Source organism: Cynocephalus volans, chromosome 17, assembly GCF_027409185.1.
Source record: "Cynocephalus volans isolate mCynVol1 chromosome 17, mCynVol1.pri, whole genome shotgun sequence".
NCBI classification, from domain to species: Eukaryota; Metazoa; Chordata; class Mammalia; order Dermoptera; family Cynocephalidae; genus Cynocephalus; species Cynocephalus volans.
In genome coordinates, this window is record NC_084476.1 from 25,974,269 (window position 1) to 26,001,427 (window position 27,159).

Sequence of the window (27,159 nt, forward strand, 5' to 3'; positions counted from 1 at the left end):
AAGGGGTAAGAAGAACCCTTGCAGGAAATTGAATATACAGTAGAGTAGGAATGAGTCATGAATCCCCACTAAGGGAACACGATTCATGGTAGAATCATGAGTACTGACCAATCAGAATTGGTCATTTTTAAACAGAAGCTGGAAGTGTCCTACTGTGCCAGCACTGAGCCCTTAGTTGATGAACCATAAGAAAGTTGAGGGGGATAAGTTCCCAAGGGAGGGCCTAGGATAGCTAGAGTAGTGATGGGGGTGGGGAATCTTGGGGGTTTCATGAAGCAGCTCTTTCCAAGCAGAGTGAAAGCATTCCAAAAAATTCACAATTGGGATGGCCACACTAGTGTGTACCCACATGGATGGGTGAGGTCTCTTAAGGAGAGGGTGGAAAAAACAGAAGAAAAGATGATTTAATATAAAATCAAGATCAAGAACATTCGTGCCAGAGAGAATACTAGTGGCATTCAAAAGAGAGGTAGTGCTACAAAGCAAGGAAATACTTAAAGGTGCTTCGTCCTCAGTATCAAGTCTTCATCATTTAGCAAATGAGACTATCCCAGCTACCTTACTTGATTCTTTTGTTGCTCCATGTGCTGAAAAAGTCTGCTTGTGGGCACACTCCCACTTATTTACTCACAATAAGTACCAAATCAGCCCTCCTGCAAAGTCCCACTTCACTCACTAGCTTCCTATTCTAATTAATCTAAGACTCCATTGTGTTCATAACCAAATATAACAGATTAACAGACATCTGAGGGAAAAAAAACACATAAAATCCATGATCTAAAATAAAATCAAATTTATTCTGCAGGAAATAAAAATAAAGTAAGGAAAAAAAGAAAATTAAAAAAATGCATTAGTGATATCCTTAGAAAAGCTTGAATGAATATTGTGTCATACAAGAAGTGGAGTTTGCTTTGAACAAAAGAGAAATCTGAGGAAAAGCGATATTTAGAAGTTAAAAATATTGTTTTTAAGATCAAAATACTCAATAGAAAGGCAGAACAACAGTATGGTCATCATGAAGACAAAATTTGTAATATGGAAGAAAAAGTTAAAGAAATCTCCAAGAAGGGAGAATATCAAGAGATGTAGAAAATATGAGGGAAAAAATCTGGAGTCATGAACAATTGAAAAAGGAGACCTGATATTTGTTAAGAGTTCAAAAATAAGAGCACAGAGAGAATGAAGACACACAGAAATGATAGGGAAAAAATGTACCTCATTTTGAAAAAATCTTTGGTCTTTAGATCAAAAGGCTTACCTAAAACTGAGTAGAAATAAAAAAGAAAACAAACACCTAACATTTTCTTGTTAATTAGTAAAATTTGTGAACTACAGAAATAAACAGAAACATCCTAGAATTTTTAAAAAGAAGACGTGACTTACCTTTAAAGAAATAAGATAAAGACTCATCTGCAACATAGGTTACATCATGTGATAGTGAATAACTGTCTACTAAAAGCTAAGGGAAAAGAATGTTTAAACTCTGATTGTATACCAGCAACATTACTATTCAAAGGGGAGGGCAAAGTAAAGACCTTCAGCCATGCAAAGATTCAGAAAACACACTGAAAAAAGTACCCGATGATTTCTTCCAGCAAAACAACAAGATAAGAAACAGTGATGAAAAACAACACAAAAACCTAATAAACAAAGGTCTCAGTTACAGATGGATTCTGCTAATTTGTACAGAGCCAATATGTAGGTTTACATGATTTTCCCCTTCAATAGTGTGGTATTAGAGAAGAGAAAATAAAGGTTACATCATTGCAAGGTTGACAGTTCGCAAGCAGCAAGTGCGTGCAGTGCAAGAGGTCATGAGATCTGAGGATGTTGGTAAGAAAGTGATAATACACCAGCAGGTAGGAGAGAGAACTAAGCATGGAAGGAAATAGAATCCTGATCAGGAGTTAATGGAAAGTAGAACAGAGAGGAATGAAGGGCAGCAGAACATGGTTATGTTGGTGATTGTGTGTAGCAGGATGGAGAGAATAAGAAGAGACACTTAGACACTGTTGTTAACTGAGAAAGTGACAGTGGGAGTTTGTGTCTTCTACTTGGAGATAAGTAATCCTTGTACTTGGTCAACTGTTTTCCTCATCTGACAAAGCTGGACAAAGAAGTATCCATGGTCAGGGAGTGATATACAGGAGCTTAAGATTTTAAATGCAAACTTGTACAAGGAGTAACAAGGCCAAGTGTGGGTCACTGACTGGATAGGCTGATAAAGAGTTAAGACAAATGTCACTGGATTGGTAGAGGTTAAGGAACTGTGAGGATGAAGTGGCTAGTGGTTCTATTTCATGACTGTTAAAATCCCTTAGGATGATGGCAGGAGTAGGGGTGGATAGACAGATGATGAGTCTGGAATCAAAGTCTTTGATAAATAAAAGGAAATGCCTAAAAGTGAGTAGATGACACAATGAATATAGTTACAGAAGAGAAGGGTCACATGGCATAAGCCTTCATGAGAGGAAAGGTTTTGCACAGAAATACAAAACATAATGGCTTAAAAGCAGCAACGAGGGCTTGGAGATTAACCATCAGTACTTGCTAGCCTTATAGCCATGAGGTGGGGAAAACTGAACAGCTTCCACCTAAGCAGAAATCCACTTATAAGAAAATCAATTTTTATATGTATGTATTGAAACAACATACTATACCCCACAAATATATACAATTACATGTTAAGGTATTTTGAAAAAAGTTAATAATAATAAAAAAAAGAAAATCAATTGAAAGAATGCAAAAGAGTAGAAGTGTCTGCAAAAATGTTAGCAGCTCTATTTACAATAGCCAAGATATAGAAGCAACTTAAATGTCCATGATGGATGATCGGATAAGAAAAATGTGGTATATATACACTATGGAATACTACTCTGCCATAAAAAAAGAATAAGATTCTGCCATTTGCAACAACATGGATGAGCTTGGAGAAAATTATGTTAAGTGCAATAAACTAGGCACAGAGGGAAAAATACCACATGTCCTCACTAAGTGGGAGATAAGAGAGAAAGAAGGAGGCAAAGAAAGACCACAGTGGTGCAAATGGTGCATCAGACTTGCAGGTGGAGAGAGCATACCAAGGGTTGCTGGGGGCCAGGGTAAGGGGAGGAGGAGGGAAGTCAGGGATTAATTGCGTGGGGGACATGAGGAATAATCACAATTTGTGGTAATGGGCATGCTGATAGTGTTGATCTGACCATCACATTTTGGGCACAGGCAGTGATGGTCAGCTTTGTACCCCATGAATATGCATAATCATTTTTTTTAAAATCGAGGTTAGAGATAAAAGGGTGTTTGGTGTAAGGAAATTATGTTTCAAAGGCACAAGGTAAAGGATTCAGAAGGAGGTTCTCCAGTGAAAGGAGCCAGAGTGGAAAAAATAAAGAACTGTGTGAAGGCAAGAAAATGGGAGAGGATAGAGAACTCAGAGGCATGCTTTAGGGTGGTGGTTGATGACAGGAATAAGAGGTGTGGAATTAACTGGCCTCAAAGTTGTGTTCTGAACTTGAACTTGTTTTGCTGCTGAACCTCCAGGTGTGAGGGAGGCTGTATTTACTGGCTGTTTCAAAGTGTACCAAGCTAACTTTGAAATCAGTAGGTGATTCCCTTCCGCACTCACTCATCTTTACTTGCAGAGCTCCACAGCTCTCAGCAGCTCCTCCCACGCCGTTGTTGGCTATGCAGCAGTAGATGCCATCATCACTGTCCTCCACGCTCAGGATGGTGAGGAGCTGCCCATTCTCCCGGATGCTGTACCTGGTGTCAAAGAGCCTGTAGGTCACAGAGGAAAATGGCAAATTAATGAGTCATCTGTGCTTTTTCAGCTATGATTAACTGATCAAACCGACTTGTCAATGAAGCAGAATAAAGGTGAGAAGAAGCTTGAGTGAGTTCTGAATAATAGAATAATCTTACTTGGTAATATAAAGCTTATATTATATTCCAGTCTTTCCTATGCTTCAATAATCAAAGCATCACTGAGTGCTTCAAAAATGCTTTCAAAGGGTAATGTCAACTGATAAGACAAAGTGTAAAGTTTACTGTATTCAGGAAAGTACATTATAACCAAGATAGATTAGTCTTCTCCCCATTATTACTGGGAAAAAGCAACCAGTAATGAACATGACACATATAGATGTGATAAACATTTATAAAAGTAACTAACTAGTAATTTAATACTTATTCTTTCATTAAACAAATGTTTATTGAGTGCCTAAGAAGTGCCAGGCCCAGTCCTAGTTACTCAGGATATATAAGGAAGCAAAACAGCTTCAACCTCTAAAACTTTACACTTTACATATATCATCTATTTAATTACATACAAATTGTTCATTGAGAAGGGAATTAGGGCAACGGAAAAAAATTTGAGGAGAAGCATCAACATAAATATGAGGTTTTTTTCTTTTACTAAATCCTTATTTGCAAAAAAGCAAAAAACAAAAAAGCTTCTTGCAAAGGAGCTAAATTGGCATTTCTCAAAGGAAGATGTACAAATGACCAAAAATACATGAAGAAAATGCTCAGTATCACTAAGCATCAGGGAAATGCAAAACAAAACCACACTGAGATATCATCTCACCCCAGTTACACTTGCCATTATCAAAATGACAGAGAATAATGATGTGGAGAAAGGGGAACTCTCCCACACTGTTGGTGGGATTGTAAATTGGTGCAGCCATTAGGGAAAACAATATGGGGATTCCTCAAACAACTACAGATAGAACTGCCATATGATCCAGCAATCCCACTGCTGGGTATATACCCAAAGGAATGGAAGTCACCTTGTCAAAGGGATATCTACACTCCCATGTTTATTGCAGTTCTGTTTACAATAGTCAAGAGTTAGAACCAACCTAAATGTTCATCATCAGATGACTGGATAATGAAATATGGTATATACAAACAACGGCATATTACTCTGCCATGAAAAAGAATGAAATTCTGTCATTCACACCAACATGGATAAACTTAGAAAAAATTATGTTAAGTGAAATAAGACAGGCACAGAAAGAGAAATACTGTATTATCTCATTCATAAGTGAGATTAAAAGAAACAAATAAATAAAATAAAAAAGAAAGACACAACAATCACAATAACTCCTTGAACTTTCAAAAGGAGAGAACAGAACTGAGATCACCAGAAGTGGGAAAGGGTGGGGGTGGGGGTTAGCATAAATTGGTGAAGAGCCACAAAACACAGTTACATCATGTAATGTTGAATATACTAATTATCCTGATTTGAGCATCACGTATTGCACACAGGTATTGATATTCAATGCTGTACCCCACAGATATGTACTATCAATTACATTCCAATAAAAAACACAAATAGATATTATATACAGTATATAATATATATAATATTATGGTACTTCAGAAAGTGCATGGAAAATATGAACTTTTTGAAGCACTTTTGTATTTTATATATAATATATGAGAGAGACAGAGAGAGAGTCATGCATTGCCTTACAACAGCATATGTTCTGAGAAATGCATCCTTAGAAATGTTCACCATTGTGTGAACATCATAGAGTGCATTTACACAAACCAAGATGGCATAGCCTACTGCACACCTAGGCTATATGGTATAGCCATTATAATCATATGGAATCATTATTGTATATGCACTTCATTGTTGACTGAAATGTCATGATGCAGTGACTATATATCCTACTGATTCTGTTTCTCTGGAGAACCCTAACTAATACAGGAAACTAGATCTGAATTCATCAAAGAAGGTAAAAGAGAGAAATAATTAAATGGGAGGTTAAGAGATAGAGGACTGGATGATAGGTAAATGTATCACTAGTTCTTAGATCTTAACTAAGCTGTAGGTAGTATTATGTTGTATGAATAAACTTCAGTTTATTATTGCTCCTGGCAACAGACATTTAGATGGTTTCCAATGTTTCCTAATTGCAAAAAGTGTTGCAGTGACTAATTGTGTACATATTTCCTTGTATATGTGTATACACATTTTAATAAAGTATACACCTGGGAGTGGGATTGCTGGGTTTTTGAAATGTGCTTCTTCATCTTTAGCTGCTATTTAGTTACTATTAAAAAAATAATAATAAATAAGGGTTCTTTATGCCAAATATGTGCGGTAAGCAGGATAATAGAATATGTTACCTTACACAGCAGGAGGGATTTTGCAGATGTTAAGAAACTTAAAATAGCATATTCTGGATTATTCAGATGAGCCCAATGTAATAATAAGAGTCCTTAAATGATGAAAGAGGGAAGGGGAAGAGTCAGAGGAGGGAGAAGAGTCAGAACAAGTATGACAACATTGGCAGAGGTCAGGGTGATGGAATTGCTAGCTCTGTAAATGGAGGAAGCGGCCAAGGAATGCAAGTGGCCTCTAGAAGCTGGAAAAGACAAGAAATCAGACTCTCCTCTAGAGCCTCCAGAAGGAACTCAGACCTGCCAACACTTTCACTTTAGCTCAGCAAGATTTATTTCATACTGTGACCACCAGAACTATAAGATAATACTTTCATGCTGTTTTAAGCCACTAAGTTTGTGGTAACTTGTTATAGCATCAATAGAAAATAAATACAGGTTTTGATATCTGGAAGTGTGGTGCTGCTGCAACAGATACCTGAAAGTGTGGATGTGGCTTTGCAATTGGGGAATGGGTAAAACTGAAAGAATTTTGAGAAGCATGATTGAAAAAGCCCAGATTTCCTTGAAGAGACTGTCAGTAGAAATACTCATGTTAATGATTCTGCTACTGAGGACTCAGAAGGAAGTGAGGAGTATGGTAGAGAAAATCGAAGCCATCTTTGAGAATATCTAAATTACCATGAGCAGACTGTAGAAATATGGATGTTAAAAGCACTGCTGTTGAGGGCTCAGACAGAAATGAGGAGTACATTGCTGGATGACACAGGAAAGGGAAAGCTTGCTATATAGTGGCAGATAGGCTTAGCTAAATGGTGTCCTGCAGTTGTACGGAAAACAAAACTTGTAAATGATGGACTCAGATATTTAGCTGAGGAAATTCCCAGGCAAAGTTTTGAAGCTGTGGCCCAGCTTCTTTTGGCTGCTTATAGAAAAGTTCAAGAGGAAAAAGATAATTTGAGGGAAGAACTGCTAAGCAAAAAAGAAACCAGGACTTAAATATTTGGGGAATTCTCAGCCTATCCAGATTGCAAAAGACGCTAAAAACTATTTCAAGTATCTTAATTTGGTCTGTGAGCCTTCCTGTTCCAGAACTTCTCAGATAGCTTCTTGATAGAGTACCACAGCACAGGGGAATTTCCCATATTACAACATGTATAATAGAAGAGAACACTACATTTCAATTACACGTTAGTGAAAATAAAGATGTCATTTTTCCCCATCCAAGGTCACGGACCCTGGTCTATGGATACCAGTTTAAGTACTTGCTAGACACTGAATGTTTATGTCCCCCTCAGATTCATATGTTGAAACCTAATCTTCAATGTGATGATATTAGGAAGCAGGGCCTTTGGGAAGTGATTAGGTCATAAGGGTGGAGCTTTCATGAGTGCAGTGGGTGCCCTTATAAAGAGACCCAGGAGAGCTCCTTCATCCCTACCCACCATGTGAGGACACAGCGAAAAGACAACCATCCATGCACCACAAAGTGGACCCTCACCAGACATCAAATCTGCTGGCACCTTGAACCTAAACTTACCAGCCTCCTAAACTGGGAGAAATAAGTTACTGTTGTTCATAAGTCACCCGGTCTATGTGCTATTGTTATAGCAGCCCAAATGGATTAAGACAGCACTCAGCCCTAACACAAGCTATAATGCTTGCCAGAAAGCCTATAGTTCACTTTGTTACAGATTTTTTTAGAGTATTTAAAATCAAATATAACTATTGTAATGAGGAAAGGATAGCATAACTTTTATCTGCCAAATGGGAATTTTAACTGTTTGAGTGGCTGCCTAACTGTATAACTATATAACAGGAGTCCCTTCTAACTTTGAAAAGAAAAGGTCAGATTCTTAGACAACATACTTTACTTTCATATGATATTAGAAATACAATAGATGAGGCTGGTCCTTATTAACTCCCCAGCGTGTTCTGGAACACATCTCCCCAGACTTAGGATATCAGGGAGTTTCCTAATTACTGTGAACACCCTTCAAGGTTCTAATCTGGGGGCTTCCCTGACGTCCCCATATCAATAAGCCATGAAATAGCCCTCCCTCCCCATGTCAATTAAATCACTGTTTTGCTTTGGGAAATTCTCTTAAGCTCACTGAAATTCAGATCTTACATTTATAAAATGAGTAAATTTGCATCTTACGTGTTCTAGAAGGTGAACCTTAGCACTGCCAAGAGCTGCGGTTGCATTTATGTCAGAGATAAAGTGCAAGGCAACAGTGGACATTCCTACCAGGAAAAGGCAGAATACTTACTTAATGAGAATTTTGTTTCTTGTCCAGGAAATCTCAGGCTGGGGATAGGATTCCACTGCACACATGAAAGTAGCCACTTCTTCAACTAAAGCGTCCACTGTTTCAAGAGGAGTGGTGATGACAGGAGCTGAAAGGAGAGGAGAAATCAAATGAGAACATTCTAGAATGTTGTTTACTAATCCTCCCTTAAACAGTCAGAAGCTATCATATACCTGAAGGAGAATTATTCTTCCCCAGGGAAGAAATTTGCCAAAAGTGAGGAAGAGAATGTTGTTTCTACTTTCAAACTAGGCATGGAGAATCAAAAGAGAAGGCTCTCAGGAGAGTAGGGTTTAGAATTTATTACATGAGGAGAGGCAGATTCAGGTTTTGTGGGGGCCAAAGTTATATAATTTCAATGCTCTCTTTAAAGAAAAAACCATAAACATATAAATACAAAATTTCCATGGCCAACACCTATCAACATGAAGGGAAATGAATCTGAGGGCAAATCAGAGTAGAAAAGGACAGCATTCTTAGCAATTATTGTTTAAGAGCATTTTCCCCCAAGTTTTGTAAAAATATGTGTTCAAATGAGCACATTGCTAGAGCCCGCTGAGGGTCTTAGAAGGGCTTATTGCAAATGAGAGATTCTGAAGCTTAAACTTCATCAGATTTACAGAGAATTCACATCTGTGTATGAGTAGAATCAAAAGAGACTCAATAAAAAAAAAGACAAATAATCCAAATGAAAAAATGGGCAAAGGATCTGAATACACATTTTTCCAAAGAAGGTATACGAATGGCCAATAGGCACATGAAAAGATGCTGTACAGCATTAGCCACTAAGGAAATGCAACTCAAAACCCCGAGATGCCACTTCATGCACACTAGGGTGGCTATAATCAAAAAGAAGGCTAACAAATGTTGGTGAAGATATGGATAGATTGGAACCCTCCTGCATTGCGAGTGGGAATGTAAAATGGTTCAGCTGCTGTGGAAAGGAGTATAGCAGTTCCTCAAAAAATCAGACAGGATCACTATATGATCCAACAATTCCTCTTCCGGGTGTATATTTGAAAGAATTGAAAGCAGAGACTCACACAGATATTTGTACACCAATGTTCATAGCGGCATTATTTATAATAACCAAAAGATGGAAGCAACCCAGTGTCCACTGACGGGTAAACAGATAAACAAAATATACTGTATTCAGACAATGGACTATTAGTTGACAATAAAAATAAATGAAGAACAGTTATATGCTACAACATAGAAGAACCTTGGAAACAACAAGCAAAGTGAAAGAAACCAGTAACAAAGGACCACACACTGTATGATTCCATATATATGAAATGTCCAGAATTGGCAAATCTATAGATACAAAAAAATACATTAGTGTTTGCCCAGGAATGGGCAGAAAGGAAGAAGTGGAGGGATTAGGGGGTGATGGCTAAGGGAGGCAGGATTTCTTTAGATGTAATGAAAATATTCAAAAACTGATTATGATGATGAATGCATGGCTTTGTGAATTGTACACTTTTAATGGGTAAAGTGCATGGTATTTGAATTATTGCTCAATGATCTTATTGATTGATTGATTGGTTGATTTACAAAAAGAAAGACAATGGGAGGAGAGGCTGTAGACATGGTCTCTTCTCTCTTCCCGCCCCTCTATGAAATGATGGTTACCTGGATTAGAAGAGCTGGGGAGGAAAATGAGGTTAAGAAGGATGAGAGTGAGTTGGTGAAAGGATAACCTCCTCTTCAATGCTTCTGGAATCCTGTGAATCCCACCAAGATAAAGTGGATGGGATCCTGGTCATCTCAAGGGCTGGGATATATGGAAAAGAAAGTGCCAACATCTGTATTTGGGTGAGTGGAAATCCACCCCATTGCCAAGTCTGATTTAAAATAATTATCATAGGATGGAGAGGAGGGCTAGTGAGAAATTAGTTGGTGGACACAAAGAATTATTATGTTTTGTAATGATGAATATACGAATTATCCTGATTTGATCATCACTTATTGCACACAGGTATTGATATTCATCTCTGTTCCCCACAAATATGTATAATAGATAATGTGTTAATAAAATAACAAACAAAGAACAGATTGACCAAGAAAATGAAAAAAAAATTATCATAATCACTACTGTGTTATCATTAATACTACTCAACAGAGATTTATTTACTGTTTTCCATGTAACAGGCACTAGGTTGGATGAGAAGCAAAAAGGTGCGTAAAGTGCATCTCTGCCTCATAAGGACCCCCAATCCAGATGATGAGGTAGGAGAGATACATAAAATGATCTACTATAATAGTCAGGTATGCCTACTATTCCAGCATAATTATTAATAGTGTCCCCTATGCTCCAAAAATACCTCCACTTGAACAATAAATTATATGGTTAATAATTATATTTAACTTTAGCTACAAATGCAAGGTGCCTATCAAAGCCAAGTAAGTAGCATGAATATTTTAGAGGTGGGATAATTGGTGGCAGACTTATAAAATGACTAGAACAGACTGGCCCATTGTTTGGTCATAAAAGATACAGCTTCTTTCTGAATGAACCTTATTTTTTCAGTAAAGTCAAAGGCAAGCTGATCTGCTGAGAGTGTAGGAAAATGGCGAGTAGGAGTGTTTTACTTAGCCCATATCAATTTCGCTAATGATATTCTTTTTTTTTTTGACCCAGTTTAAGCATCATCTCCTCCCAGTTTCCCCAACTTGCTAGACAGAACCAGATGCCCTTTTCCTTAACCTTAGGTCATCCTTTGTATGTCATTCTTAAAGCACTTGTCACACAGACACTATTAAAATCATCTGTTTATGTCTTTTACTCAATCGTAAAAACCTTGAGCTTCAGATCAGGGACCATGTCTCATACCTCTTTCAATCCCCAGGGTTAGTACAGTGACTGATGTACCGTTTAAATAAACTGAACTGTATTTCTGAAGCCTTTATAAAAGGGATAAATGAAAAGATTGAAAGAGAGTAGTTGAAATAAAAGAAGAATTTTTAGGTAAAGTGTAGGCATCAGGGAGCCCCTTTCCCAACTTTCCAATAAAAGAAGCATTAAAATATACAGAATGCAAGACAGAAATAAAGAGATGAACACTATTAAAGGATAGTTGAGAAATATAAAGTCTAGAATGACAGTCACAATGTACTGCTATTGGAAGTCTCAGAAAAATAAAATAGAGAGAATGGCCTAGAAGCAGTATATAAAGGAATAAATAGCTGATTATTTTTTTCAAAATCAGAGAAATAAACATGAATATTTATATTGAAAGTACCCACTAAATGTCAAGACAAACAAACAAACAACAACAAAAAGAAATTCATCCATAAATACATTGGATTAAAACTATAGAAAATTAAAAATAAAAGAAACCTAAAAACCCACTAGAAAGAAAAAACCAGTTTCCTTAATAAGAACAGCAATTAGGCTGACCTGAGATTATTCAGCAACAACAATTGGTAATGAATTAATATCTTTATAGGGCTGAGTACTGTGTTTGTCTAAAAATAGTAAAATTGATTAAAAAACACTAATTTTGTGTTTTAAAAATAATGGAATTAAATTCTAGACAAACAATTACAAGATGAAAGTTCAGGGAAAAAGTTCAGTGGGTAGTTAAAACATGCTAAGCTCTTTGCCATAGACAATAAGGTGACAGAAATACTGAATAACTACAAACAAAGAGAAAAAAAAAATCTATGGTTGAATGCACATGTTAAAACTTTATTAATGGTTACCATTAAAAGAATAGGTTAAAAAGCAAAACGTCCAAAACAGCAGAAGAAAAAGAGAGACTAGAAAAATTGTATCAGTTAAAAAAATGAAAAACAAACAAAAAAACAGGAAGAAAAAGAGCACTAAATATGCCAAGAAAAGGTATGTTGAACACAATACGTAAAATATTGTGGAAGAAATATGCCCAATTATATCAGAAATCATAGTAAATGCCAATGGTATAAACTGACCCATGAAATGACAGACACTGTCATACAGGATTGAAAAACACAAAAGATACCTAAATAAAACAGAAATGTTGGAAACAAAGAGAAGGGAAAATATATATAAAACAAATACTACTCAAAACAAAGTGATGTAGCAGTTATAACATAAGAAAAAATACAATATAAGGTGATAAGCAATTATAGAGAAAAAGAAAAGCACTACTTAATGATAAACAGGGCAATCCATCAAGAAGATACAACAGTCATGAAACAATTACTTAAAAATATAGACTCAAAATAGATAAAGCCAAAAGTGAAATTAAAATCACAAGAATGCATGGGGAAATGTCCTAGCATAGTGTAAGCCCTTAGCCCATCTCCTTCAGAAACTAATAAACAACAATAGTAAAGATATGGAAGATAGAAACATCAAAATGAACAGCCTCAATATAATATGCTTATAAAACACTTAATGCAAGAATTAGAAATACATTTTTAAAAGAAGCACAGATGAAATATTCAAAAGTTCTGAAAATTTACTAAACTACCAACAAAATTTTAACCTACCTCAAAGAGTTGATTTCATACAGACTGTATTTCCTAACCGTAATAAAATCTGTAAGAAAGTAACAATAAAAATATAGTATACCAAACAAAAAAAAAATCCCCATCCTGCTTATAGATTAAAAAAACCCCAAAATATAAATGTGTACATAGTGAAACAGAAATAATAAAATTGATTAAATAGATATGCACCCCAAACTCTAAACCATAATACATGACACATCTTTTCAAATGTCCATAAAAACTAAAAATTAAATAAACTTCAAAAACATAGATTATACAAGTCACCTTCTTGGACCACAGTTTGATAAAACTGAACATTAATGAATAATGTATTTAAAAAACAAAATTCAAATAATTAACAATTTTAAAAACAAAATTTTGTTAAATAATTCTAACATCAAAAAGGAAATCAAAACTGCAAGTAAAAGCCTTCTGGAGGGGGAAACTATCATTAGAAACTACACACCAGAACTTAGTAAATGTTGGGGCGAAATGGTCAACTAGACAAACAGAAGAAAGAGATTACATTATCAAAGAACACCCCTCTGAAAAAAACATGAGGCCCCAGAAGTTTTGGGGTACGTTCTTTCAAATTTTTAAAAAGGAATTAAGTCTCATGTTACACAAAAGCTGCAGGAATATAAGATATAGAAATCTTCCCAAGTCAAGCTTTGGACCAACATAATGCTGATGTAAGTCAAACAAGATGCAAAACCCTAAATCAGAAAAAATAAAAAGGCAAATTAAATCTAATAATATATTTTAAAATTATTACTATACATTTAAGCAGAAAGGATCCTTAGAAAAATGTAAGAATAATGTATTACAAGAGCCCCTTAAGTATGATTTATTACAGCAATAGTTTAAAAGATATCTGTAAATGTCAAAAAAGTAGTAAAAGAACTTACTATCCATTTCCCATTATAAAACTGCTAGTAAAGCAGGAATGTAATAGTATTTCTTTAACATGATAATGAGTTTTTCTTAACCACTCAAGTTGATAAAAATAGAAATGAGAAGACTACACGCATACACACACACACACACACACACACACACACACACACACACACACACACACACACACACACATTCATACACTCACGCGTATAGGACTATTTGAATTTGGCTTGGCACGGAGGGGAGAAAAGAGTGTTCCAGGCAGATTGGTACCCTAAGCCAATGACAAGAAAACACCAACATTTAGGAGGAATAGGCAGGAAAATGGAGGCTTAGAAAAGAGAACGGGAAGAGAAACCAGAGCCGTAAGCAGAGCCAGCAGAGGGTGTTGGCAGAGTCCAAGAGTACCATGTGTTTCAGGAAGGAGGGAGAAGCAAATGCTGCCAAGAACTTAAGTAAAATAAGGACCAAAAAGTGCTCACTGAGTTTCCTGACAAGGAGATCACGTTGATTGTGGTGCACGTGGATTCAGTTGCCATTGGGCAGTGGTAGCCAGATTGCAGTAGTGAGGGGTCAGTGGGGGATAAGGAGGTGGAAACTATGAGAAGGGAGACATTGTTTTTCAGCAAAGTTTAATATGGAAGGGAAGAGAAGCTGGATGGCACAAGAAGATGAGTATAGGGACAAAGGCAGGTTTAAATACTGACTGGAAGCATCTGGTAGAAAGAAGATGTTGGCTACTGGAGAACGAGGTGAGATAATTGAGGGAAACAGGTCCCTGGGAAAGCAGATGAATGTGGGATTCAGAGTAGGGAAGAGACATTAAGCATGAATTGGAGGACCGAATCCTCTTGAAGCTCAGAGAGGGGGAAAGAGGAAAGGATGGACACAGAGAGGCAGGTTCTTCCATTTGCTGGTCGGAAGCTGAAGAGAGAGGTTCTGGTCTAAATGCTTCTCTTTTCTCAATAAAGTAATAGGCCCCTAAATTTGTAAAGAAAATTATGTATATATGAGAAAGAGAAAGAGTGGAAGAATGAATGAATACCATTTACCTGGAATGAATGAATACCATTTACCAATACCTAGGGAGGTATGAGCATTACATGTAATTTTATTTTTTGTTTTGCTGTATCTTACAGGAATTTTAAAGAATGAGTACATATGACTTTTGTAATAAAAAAGTAGTTACAGCAAATAAATCAGAATGCCACAGAAATGTTAATTTTCTAAATGCAGTGGAAGCAAACATGTAGTTGATAAAGTCTGAAAAAGAGAGAGCCTCTTAAGAAAAAAAGTATACTTTTCTAAACAACTGATAAGTAAAAGAAGCAATCAATAGTGTAATCACATAGATATTGAGAGACAGGAAACAAAAAATAAAATTATATTAAACTTGTGGAGTGCAGGTAATGACGGGCTTAAAGGTGAGCTGATGATGTTGAACGCTTTCACTGCTTAAAAAGAAATGAACCAACTGGACGCTGAGTGGCAGTTCCCACAGGGCTTGACTTCCAATCCCAGCTCTATCACTTTCCAGCTTGGCCAAGTCTCTTACCCATCTTAACCTCGGTGTCTTCAGCTGTAAATGGAGATAATAAAAAAGCCTCCGCAAAGGCTTGTCATGAGGGTAAAATCAGTGAATATATGGAAAGCATTTAAAATTGCCCTTGGTCTACATGAGACACTGTGTAAGTACTTTTTAATTCCATGATTTAGAAGCAGAAACCCACGCTGTTCAGTTGTTCTTCTGGTCTCTGGAGTACATTCAAATGTACCATTAATATTTATCTCTTGTGAATCTATCCCAAGAAAATAATCTCACATAAAGAAAGGCATATAGGTGAATTTCACTTCACAAAACAGATTAATTGTACTAAATTATACTAATTGCAGTAAAGTGGAAGAAGAGTTAGGCACACATATAGTTTTATCTTCTGACTGGTCTGCTGAAACTGGTTTGTATTGGCTTGCAAGAGCAAACTGTTAATTTGCCAGGAATTTTTTGAGATGATTGTTAAATACAGCCAATATTAAAAACTGAATTGTATAAGTTTATAATTAAATAAATTATATTAAAACAAAGTAAATAATACTAAAAATCCATCCCTTCCTAATTATTTAACTGCATTTCACTATTAAATATGTTCTTGAGTTTATTTACATCTGATGATAGTAGACAGTATATAAATGATGCTACTACACAGAGCACTTCCCAACTCAGTGTTCAGTGTTTGTTGGTAGCTTAAAATTGGCAGTAGTTTGGAGTATCTGCACTACAGAAATCAATAAGTGCAACAGATTGGGGCCCTTTTTTTCCTCAGAGAGATGGATATTAAACATATACCAGCACATTGTTACCTAAACAGGACATTATTTATACAGTCACTGCAAATGATGTGTTAAAGTGAATATGTAGAATATGCTTATGCTTTCGTGCTGAGTAAAAATGGCAGGTAGCGGAATTGTATAAAGAATATTATCACCACACTTTTTTAAAGGATACATAGAAAAAAAAATGGAAGAAAATATACCAATATGTTAACAGTCCTGGAAGTCTGGGTGACTTTTTCCTGTTTTAAACGTTGTATATTTTGTATTTTCAAAATCAATCTTAAACATCATGTGTTATTTAAAAAAAAAAAAACTTTATTCATTAGTTCCTTTTTAGTCAATACACAGATGCAGAAGTAGCAGATTTATTATTAATTAACAGGTTTATTATTAATATTATCTTTCCAACAAGGTGACAAAAACTGTTGAGATCAGTTGAGATCAAAGAAGTCTCAGAATGTCTTGAAAAACTTAGACATGGAGAAGTACGTGAGATGTTACTAAGAACCTTATTAACACCTTCCCATGATGCTCAGTGACATGACAATCTTACATGAGGTTTGACTCTGTTTTTAATAATATTAGTATCTAAAATTGATTAAGAACCTGCTATGTGCCATGCATTATACTTTTCATTCATTATATTATTTATTGATCACAGCAAACATAAAAGTAGATACTATTAATATTCCCATTTGTAGATGAGGACTGGAGGCTAAGAATGATGAAATAACTTGTCTAAACATCACAAAAGTAGGAACGATAGGGCTGAACTTCAAGGTTAAGCTTGGTGTAGAGTTTCTGTCTCAACTCAAAGATATACTGTGTCTTTAGGATATTACTGGTTATACACAGACAGGAAAAAGAGGAAGATTTACATCAACCTCATTTTCTAAAGGCAGAATGTAGTTGGTTAAGTTCACTTTGCCCATGTTCCAACATCATTTAAATCTGTTTCAAAGTTTTACTGACACAATCCCATAGTTGTATTTAATGATATTTGTTGACTCAGCAAATGGTCTCTTGTTTACTTTCACTCCACTATCCAGCTTTCATCTCAGCCAGAGCCTGTTTAAACTAGGGCAGTCTCTCTTCTCTCAATCCAAAAACTACATGAATAACAAATACATGAAAATGAACATAACACTTTGCTGGACCCAAAGAGTAGCTTAACTTGAATACGAGCTGCTCGATGTGAAGGACATGATTTACCCCTTCCTTTGTATTTATGGGCTCTAGCACATAACCATTGACACATCAACTTCTGATTGACATGACCAAAGGATTGGGTACACAAAGAAGCCAGGTGTATTTGCTCCTTTCTGTTTTACCAAAATTAGGGCTCAGACTTGAATAATATTCATGTTTCTCTAACATCATGAATGCAGTATTGTTTTTTTCAGTACGAGAAAACACTTTGATGTTGGAGATTTTTCAATCCCCCAAAGAGGACATTCAGTATTGCTCATCATATGGCATATCTTAGGAACTGGCACATTTATTTAACTGAAGATGTAATAAAGTAAAAGTTATTTTTATTATGATGTCTTTGTAACATGTAGGGTTCATTGATAATAATGCTCAATAACCACTCATTAAGGCTGTATTTTTAATTCTTGCCACAGGACACACTCTTGGTCCTTGCCATCAGAAATTGCACTGGGTACAGGCAGACAGAGGTTCTTCTCAGCCTGTGAGATGCTCTGAAATTTGCCTCCCCTGGGGGCATTCCTTTGGGTTAAGACATGGTCTCATAGGGACCCATCTAAAACATGCATATATCTCAGGAGTAATCATTACATCAATCACTGAAAATCCTCAGCATAATATGTAACCATGTATGTTGAGTACTGTTAGTCACTTCTTCATTTTATGAAGAAACTGAGGGTCACAGATACTATGTGCTTTCCCTACAGACACATACAAAGAAATTGGGGACTAGGAAAAGAAAATGTGATCTCAACATTTTCTTCCAAGCTTCAGATGCCCTTGTTTTGCTCTCTTCTTTATCCAACATATGCTCTCTGGTATGTTGCCATGTAACCAACCCTTTTACTCTCTAGTTCTTTAGCTGCACTGACCCTGGAAAGCACTAATCCTGAAGTAATCCAACCATCTGTGCTCATTACCCCTATGCTCATATAGGACCTCTGGATAAAGTGCAACAACTGTTCAGGCCAGGGCCAATATGCAGCTGCAGTCCCCAGCCCCAGCTGGGTCCTCAGCATGGCCCATGTAATCCTTCTCTCATCTTCCTAAATGGGACCACTCCCTTTAGATCCCCTTCCCACCCCTCACTTGTCCCTCTTCTGCCAATGACCTCAAGTCCTGTTTTGCTGAGAAGTTGCCTATTTCACCTTTGGAAATCAGGTAGAGATTAAAGAAATCTTGACATTTCTGCTTTTTTTTCCTGTTCTTCAAGGTCAATAATATTTAAAGCAACTGTGTTTCCCCAAACACACAATGAGTAACTCTTTCAATGTACGTCAGTATAAAACATCATCCAGGACTTGGTGTCCTGGATTTCAATGACAGCTGTGTCTGTACTGACTTAGTCATATGCTGGATCTCTGAATCCTATCCTTGTATACATATTATTTAAAGAGGAGGTTACTCAAATATGTCTAAAGATAAATCACTTAGACTCAAAAACTTCTAGGTGTGGTAGTAAATGGGGAAATTTTGAAAGTGGGGTATTGACAGAAATTCTTCATGCATATTAAATAAAGCCAGTACTCCTTACATGAACTCCTACACTCACATAGAATTTAATACCCTACCATACTCTTGGATAAAGTATTAAATGTTGTGAAGCATGTAGCTAAGGCAAGTATTCAATCAAATGTTGGCTACTTTCATATATGACAGTTTGTAAAATTTTCCTATTTGGGGTTATGAAATTGATCTGATCATTTCGAGTTGAAATGGTTCATAAAGAAAATGACTTTTCCCCTGATCGTTGAACATTAAGTGTCTCAAACTAAAATTAAAACAATAAACTATGAATTCCATGAAGTCGGTTATTCATTTAATTGAGGAAATGGTGTGCAGAGTTAGGAAAGAATCCTCTGCATAATCTTGCACTATTTTAAGTATGTCAACTTATTTTGTAATACATTATTGTACAGTTTCCTTGATTCATTCATAATTAAAGACTTAGGAAAAAGTATACCCTCTAAACAACTCTTTTTATTACCTCCTGCCAAGAATAGAGAAAGTAATAATGAGATGGTTTGGGAACATTTTAATTCCTTTCAACAGTATTAAAATAATAACATGTTATTGTGGTTGTTTTCTACCAATATATTTTATAGACTTCAACATCTAAAATTTTAAGAATTGTGTTTTCATATTTTATTTATTCTCAGAAGTGGGGCATGTAGTAAATGTTTGTTTGCTCTCCTAGAAATGGTATTTTTGACTAAGGTTGATGTTAAATCCTAGTATAAGTTAGTAGACTTAGATTTTACAATAAACACAGTAGACTAAGAGAAAAATACTGCTTTAAAAATTTTTTTTAAAACCTAAATATAGGGGTAAATAAATTAAAAGAAATAAAGTTGGATTAATGATCTGATTATTTTATTAAAAATCCAGGATGTTTAGGGCCGAGCCCGTGTCGCACTCGGGAGAGTGCGGCGCTGGGAGTGCAGCAGCGCTCCCGCCACGGGTTCGGATCCTTATAGGGATGGCCGGTGTGTTCACTGGCTGAGCGCGGTGTGGCTGGTCACAAAAAAGACAAAAAAAAAACAAACAAAAAAACATCCAGGATGTTTAGCTTTGTTACCTCTACGTCACTGTATTTTGAAACTTTCAAAATAGAGATAGTGTGTTTTTGAATTAAGGGCTTTATCTGTAAAGTTTGGAAAAGGAAAATCATTTCTTTCTAGAATATAAATTAGAAGTTATTCATATAGAAAAGTTTTGGGTTTTGTTTTTTTGTGTGCCTAATTCTAATTTGGACCATCAAAATCAATTGTCCTGCTCCTTATAAGACTAGGTTGTATTTACCCATGTCACTTTTATATTACTACATGGTTTAGGAAAACACGAACAAGATGTTTGAGAATCCATAAGTCCAAACATCCAGGTGCTGCCTTACCGGACATCCGTTGTATGATCAGGAAGTACTAAAATAATCTGAAGCCAATGTTAAGTCTTTCTGGCTATTATTAGCTGTTTGAAAAGATCTAGATTCTCTTTTATCTGAAGATACCTTAAAGTACTGGCAATTGAATGCTTAAGTACATTTGAAGATTCTGCTCGAGAAAAATGGAAAAAAAAATCAACAAAACATAATAAATCCATGAAATCAGATTGTTTGGGAAGTAAGCTATATCTTATTTGCTTGTGAACCTTGACCTTGTGGCGCTAGAATTTTTAGTGAACCACAAAATCTAAAGATTTGTCTCTCATCTACATACAGTTGCTACCTTCATTTATCTACACAATACAAACTTTTTCAGTACTTTGATGAAGTAATAGAAAGGGAAAATTATTAATTTTAATGTGTCCTAAAACACAGAACTCTTTTTACTCTACTGCAATACATTTAATTGGAAAACTCTTTATTTTAATTGATACCATTCAATCTGCTTTCTCATATCTTTTTTATAAAGATTTCAGTGAAGCCCTCAGTCACTTTGCAAATCATGTATTTTCCAGTCTTCCTGATTTGAAATACACTGGTCTCAGTTTCATAGTACACTGGCCAGAAACCATACACTGTGGACATTCTTGCTACTGCAACAGGTGTTTGTCAGTTTCTTAAGTTGCTTTCCTTTCCCCCGAGGTGGTGTTATTTCCGGTACATTCCAAAGGCTCTGAAAAAACTTTTGCAGTCTCTTGCCAAGCCTAACCATGTCTCCAGCCTCAAAGTTACTGAGAACCTTCAGGCTTTTATTATATACAGAAATTGGGTGTCTTTCTCTAATTTCGACTTCTAGCAACTAAAATATTTATTAAAAGTTTTGTAAAACTAAAACTGAAAATGGAAATAATTTTTGTTCAGAAGCAAACATTCTTGGGGTGGGGTTAATTATATTCCTGGCAAATCTGATGTGAAAACATTTTGATCATTCATCTAGACCACCCTGAAGTTTGACATACACATAAACAAAACAGATCTTAATAATCTGTAGTCTACCTGCTAACATTTCCCCTAGAAGTGAGGGCTCTGGATACACTGTATGGCTAAACTTTTTCTTGCAGAACTTAGGAGGGGAATATCCATCAACCAATTGCTTATGTGTATAGTTTCCTCCCTCTCCATACATTCCACCCCTACTTCACCAAGTAAAACCCAAACCCCCCATACTATGAATCAGTCGTGATCAGAGCACACACACATATTAGACCTATGACAAGGCAACAAGAAGACAGGATTGCTCAAACCAACCTTTTGGAAGTTTCTCAGTCCCGCTGAAGGCAACCAGAGTAAGAATATGTACCAGTGGAATGTTGACAAACTCTCTCATGATTAATCCAGGCTCAGGCAGGAGAAAGTTCTTTCTGGACAACGCAAGGAAAATGCCCCCCACAGTTTACATTTTAAAGCATAGTTTGTTACAAAAGGGTTGTCTGCTAATGACTGTTTGTGTCAGCAGCTCCACGAGCTCTAAGTATAATCAGGAATCCTCAGACTTGGCTGTAATGATGGACACAGCCAGCTGGTGAGTATCCACTTAGGCCAGTAATGCAAGTGTAGGGCTGGAGGAACAAGGGAAAGAAAATCCCTTTAGAATCCCTTTTAAGACAGTGGCAGAAGGACAATACCAGATGCCTTTTGCAACCATCACTGTATTCCCTGCTGTATAGATTTCCTGATCTTCTGATTCAGCCCACCATCTCTCCTGCATGCAAACCAGAAACCTGTGAGTATCTGACCTCCACACCTCCCCATCTCTCAGCACACTCTACCTCCACATCAAACCCATTCTAATTCTTACAGATTTCACCAACTAAATAGTCCTTGAAGTCTTCTCCTTTTACTCAAACTAGTATCATGCTCTCCCACCTCCTTCTCAGACCGTCAGCTTCTCTGAATGGCAGTCACTGCCTCCTGTATCTTCTCCTTGTCTTGCATCTTACCGTCCTCTAATCGCTTTTTGAGAGCCCCTCCTGCTCAAAAGCCTTCAGGGGCTCCTCATCACGTAGAAATATATTCAAACCTCCCTAAGATGGCATACGAGGCCTTGCTGGAGTCCATATGCCTTGTTAGCCTCACCTTCTACAATCTGTGCTTCTTATCACATTCCACACCTGCTGGTGGCTCCCTATGAGCAGCTTTCCCGCCTCCATGAATTGCTCATCCTGTTCCCTCCTCTTGGAATGCCATTCCCCTCCTCTCCAGCGCATTAACACCTATCTCAGCTTGATCATCAGCTCCTCCTGGAAACTTTCCCAGACCCCAAATCCCATATCTCCCCAAAATTGTGATAGGCTTGTCACCTCGGGGTTCTCTGATATACTGTGCACATCTCTGTCATTGCACTTACCCCACGGTTTTGAGTTCTTTTTCCACTTGGCTTGGTGTCTCCTTCATTCTTTGGTCTCATGAGTCAATTTATAGGATTTTAGCCATAAGAATATTAATTTTATTGTTAATTTTGATAGCAAAAATTGGATATGGAAATATACAACAAGGGGGATAAGTTAAGTACATTATATTACTTCTAGATGGTGGAACATTAAAAATATTTAAAACTAGGATAAGGAGATTTTTTTCCTTAAGTGGTAAATTCACAGAGACAGAAAGAACAGTATAGAAGACAACAGCAACAGTGTTGAAAGCTAACAAGAACAGGGCTGAATAGGAACGGACCCCGCAGAACTGACAACGCTGAAACCTAAGCCGCCATTGGAGAAAGAGAAACAACCAACTTACAGAACTTTCAAAGGCTCAGGAATTGGTAGTAACAGATGCGTCTGGAAGCTCCAGATGCAAAAACGTTCAGCTCTTTTAGCTGATTCCTTTTTGTCCTTAACGTCTATTTTTCTAAACAGCATGTCTATTTTGTCAATTCTTGAGTTTTCCGTTTTAGTTATTAGTTATTGACTTTCTACAGTAAAAGACAAGAATTTATCTTTTTCATTCTTCCCTTCTCCCATTCTCCTAATAGGGTGATTTGGCTTAGTACATGTTTTATTATTAAAAATCAAGAAATAGCAATATGGGCACGTTATGTAGAAATACATGCACAGGTAAATACCAAAAAAAAAAAAAAAAGGTGAGATATTTAAAAGTGGTTCCTATAAGGAGCAGGAAAGGTGGGGAGAGAAGATGTGCAACTTTTGTTTTTCATAACGAGCTATCTAAAATGATTTGACTTTTTAAAATATGTATATATATAATTGTGATACATAAAAAGTGAGTTTAAGAAGCAAGTTAAAAATGTGTACATATATTATCATATTTCAAGGAAATAGTATACATATGTTACTATATATAAAAAAATCTAAAATGATAAATCAACATTAAAATGCTGATTGTTGTATCTGGGTGATGAGCTTAAACAGCTCTGACACCTGTGAAAGGAGAGAAGAAAGGAATCAGCACTGGGCAGGAAGAGACTCAGACTTCAGTGCAGCTCTGAGAAAGTCTCTTCTATGCCCTTGAGAAGTTGCTGAGCAAAGATTACCTGTTAGGGGAATTCTGCACTCTGCACAAATTGTGGGGCTCTGATAGCTCCCTCTGTGCTCAGTGACTGGCTGGGACAAACCCAGGGAGAGTGTTGCTTTGGAATAAACACCGCCGGCTGGGAACTGTTAGCCTGTTACATTCCTTGCAACAGGTTCTCCTGAAGTCACACCTGAAGGTGCACTCCATGGCTGCCACGACATGCTACTATACAAATTGCCTTTTCCCGCTGAACAATATGTCTTGGACACTTTACCATACTATACCTAGACACAGCACTACCTCATTATTTCTATTGGTTTCATAACTTCTAAATCATGGATGTATGATGGTATAGTTACACCTCTATTGATGGGCATTTGGAATGCTTCAGTGGGATAGAAATTGCTTTCAGTCTTCCACTATTACAAACAACGCTGCAGTGCAAATCCTTATAAATGCTTTTTTTGTTCTTGTACAAAAATTTCTCCCAGGGAAACACCGACAATTAAAACTACTCGAATGAAGAGTTAAGGAATTTTAAGTTGTAAAAGTTGATACATCCAAACTGCTAAATTTTACCATTCCCCACAGCAATGTGTGACGGAAACCCTTTTTCCACACTCTTATCAACACTTAATACCGTTGAACTGATGTATTTAAATAGAATAAGGATGACATTTCATTGTTGTAATTTACACTTATTTCACTGAATACTATTGGCAATAAGAACTTTTCATACATATTTATTGTTATGCATTTTCCTTTCCTGTGGCTTTTGTCTATTTTTCTCTTAGGTCACTTAAAAAACGATTTATGAGAGTTTTTGGTACTCTGGATATAAATAATTTGTCATGTTTCTCTTATACATTTTGCAAATATTTTTTTAGGTAGAACATACCTACTACCAAACCATAATTATTGGCTCAGAGATGGGACTCATGGCTCCAGCTGGTGAGTCTAAGGCCCCCCTGGTCTGTTACTGAAGCTAATGCAAAATAGGTTCCTCGTTCTTCTTAGATCAACACTTGTGAGGACCTGACAAGCCAGAGTTGTTGGAGATCTCCATGCTCCATTAATAAGAAATAATGCGTAAACCATTTTGTTCTGCTTTCCCAAAGCTCGGTCTAGCCATTGGACTTCCTTGTTATTTAAATTAATAACTTTTTTTGGCTTGGCTAATATGAGTTTGATTCCTTAAATGTGATAGTATGAAGAGGTGGGGACTTTAGGAAGTCATGACGGTATAGCCCTCATGAATGAGATTAGTGACCTAATAAAAAGGCTGGAGGGAACTAGGGACCATCCTTTCACCTTTTTTTACTCTTCCACCTCTGCTGTGTGAGGACACAGCAATAAGGCCATCTTGGAAGCAGATGGCAGCCCTCACTAGGTACCGAATCTGCTGGTGCCATTATCCTGGACTTCTCAACCTCAAGAACTATGAGAAATAAATTTCTATCCCTATAAATCGCTCAATCTCAGTATTTTGTTATAGAAGCACAAACTAAGACACTAACAATTTTAATAGAAGAGATATAGATCTGATCAGGTTTCTGTTCTGAGAATATCTTGCAAATGCCACATTTTGGGGGGGAAATGTAGACATTAGTGGAATGAGCAGTGTGGCTACCTGTCATCCGCATAAGTGGCACTAGGTAAAGCACAGGGCTCTGGAAATCTGAGTGAGCACATATTTGTGAGCTAAAGTCCAGCTCAGGATCAGTACCAGCCATCAATGAAGGTGAACCACCCAATGGCCCTTTTCATTCAAACCTCTAGAGGAGAATTTTTGAGTGAACACTCTCTATCCTCTTTCCCCTTTTCCCTAAAATATAGGAAAAACATTGATGATAGCCATTTTGAATCCAACAGGAACTGTGCCCTCTAGACCAGTGAACCCAGAAAATTATGCCATACATCAAATTCCACCGTGACCTGAAAGTGACAACAGTACCGTTTAGATCTAAGAGGAAACAAAACTGTTTGAGGGAAAAATCAAGCCAGAATTTGAGGGAGAGTGCTGGTACAAAATGAATCAGTCATTCAGATGAATGGAAAACAAACTGTGGTGTGTACATGCAATAGAATGGTAGATTTAAAAAAGAAGGAAATCCTGTCATACGCTACAACATGGGTGAACTTTGGGAACATTATGCTAAGTGAAATAAGCTAGTTACAAAAGGACAAATGCTGCAGGACTCCACCTGTATGAGGTATCTAAAGTAGTCAAACTCATGGAAACAGAAAGTAGAATCTGGTTACCAGGGCTGAGGAGAAGGGGAAAATGGGGTGTTGTTCACTGGGTGTAAAGTTTCAGTTTTGCAAGATGCAAAAATTCTAGCGATCTTTTGCACAACAGTGTGCATATAGTTGACATTACTACACCACATATTTTAAAATGGTTGAGATATTAAATTTTATGTTCTGTGCATTTATTCCGATTAAATAAATGAATCTGCCAGGAGAAGCCCAGGGAGAGCATGGTCAACTGCAGCTGACCCCAATGTATGGCAGCTGGAGACTGTCAGCCAGTTTCACTCCTAATAGCAGGTTCTTGGGACCCATATACAAAATGGCCTTCCATCCACATTACAAGAAAACATATTCCTTACAAACACAGGCTCACTCAGCCACAGAGAGGGGAGACTGGGTGCCAGCTGGTTATTTGGCTTCTTTCTGGACATGTTGAGAGTACACGGGGCTGATGGCCAGGTTTCACTTTGATAAAATACTCTTATCCACTAATTAAGTTTGCCTCCCCACCGCTGGTATCTCTGCTTCCTCATCTCAGAAACTGGCCACGACTTTTGGGAAGTAGGCTCATAGGGCAAGTAGCACCATTTTGTGCTACATTAAAATTGACAGTGGAATACAGTTGCACAGCAGCTGATGAGACCAGCCCTAATTCTGCTGCACTCAGCACATCACCAAGTTAGTGATCCTGGGCTGCATCATGTACTCATACATTTGGAGAAGCTTGGCAAGGAGTCCCTCTTAATTATTGCAAAGGTCAATGACCTAATTCTCTGCCTCACTTGTCAGCAGACAATGGGTCAGAAATGCTACATTGATTAACCATTCCAGAAAACATGGGAAGTCAAAAAGATGTCTGGGAATTGCATTTTTTAAAAATTCAAAATAACTATACACCATGACCAAGTGGCATTTATTCCAGATGGACAAGACTGGTTTAACACTCAAAAATCAATTAACATAACCCATCATATCAAAAAGCCAAAGAAGAAAAAATCACATGATTATATCAATAGATGGAAGAAACAGAGTGTGCCTGAGATCCTAGGCAGGAGTTGAGGGTGGCCTCCTCCACCTGGAAGTAGGCAAAAAACACAGCATGCCTGGGGTCCTAGGCAGGAGCTAAGGGTAGCATCC

At 36.9% G+C, this 27,159-nt stretch overlaps 1 protein-coding gene across 3 annotated transcripts in view; it reads right to left on the reverse strand.

Annotated features, from left to right (window-relative positions):
- MUSK (muscle associated receptor tyrosine kinase) overlaps nucleotides 1-21,783 on the reverse strand; it is a 113,868-nt gene extending 92,085 nt beyond the window's left edge. For all 3 annotated transcript variants that reach the window (XM_063082210.1, XM_063082209.1, XM_063082208.1), the window contains exons 1-3: nucleotides 21,547-21,783; nucleotides 8,403-8,529; nucleotides 3,623-3,774 (exon numbers count right to left, since the gene is read on the reverse strand). In XM_063082210.1, the coding sequence (XP_062938280.1) occupies nucleotides 3,623-3,774; nucleotides 8,403-8,529; nucleotides 21,547-21,625 (358 nt within the window). In that variant the 5' untranslated portion in view covers nucleotides 21,626-21,783. The remainder of the gene's footprint in view (nucleotides 1-3,622; nucleotides 3,775-8,402; nucleotides 8,530-21,546) is intronic.
- Nucleotides 21,784-27,159: the final 5,376 nt, after the last annotated feature.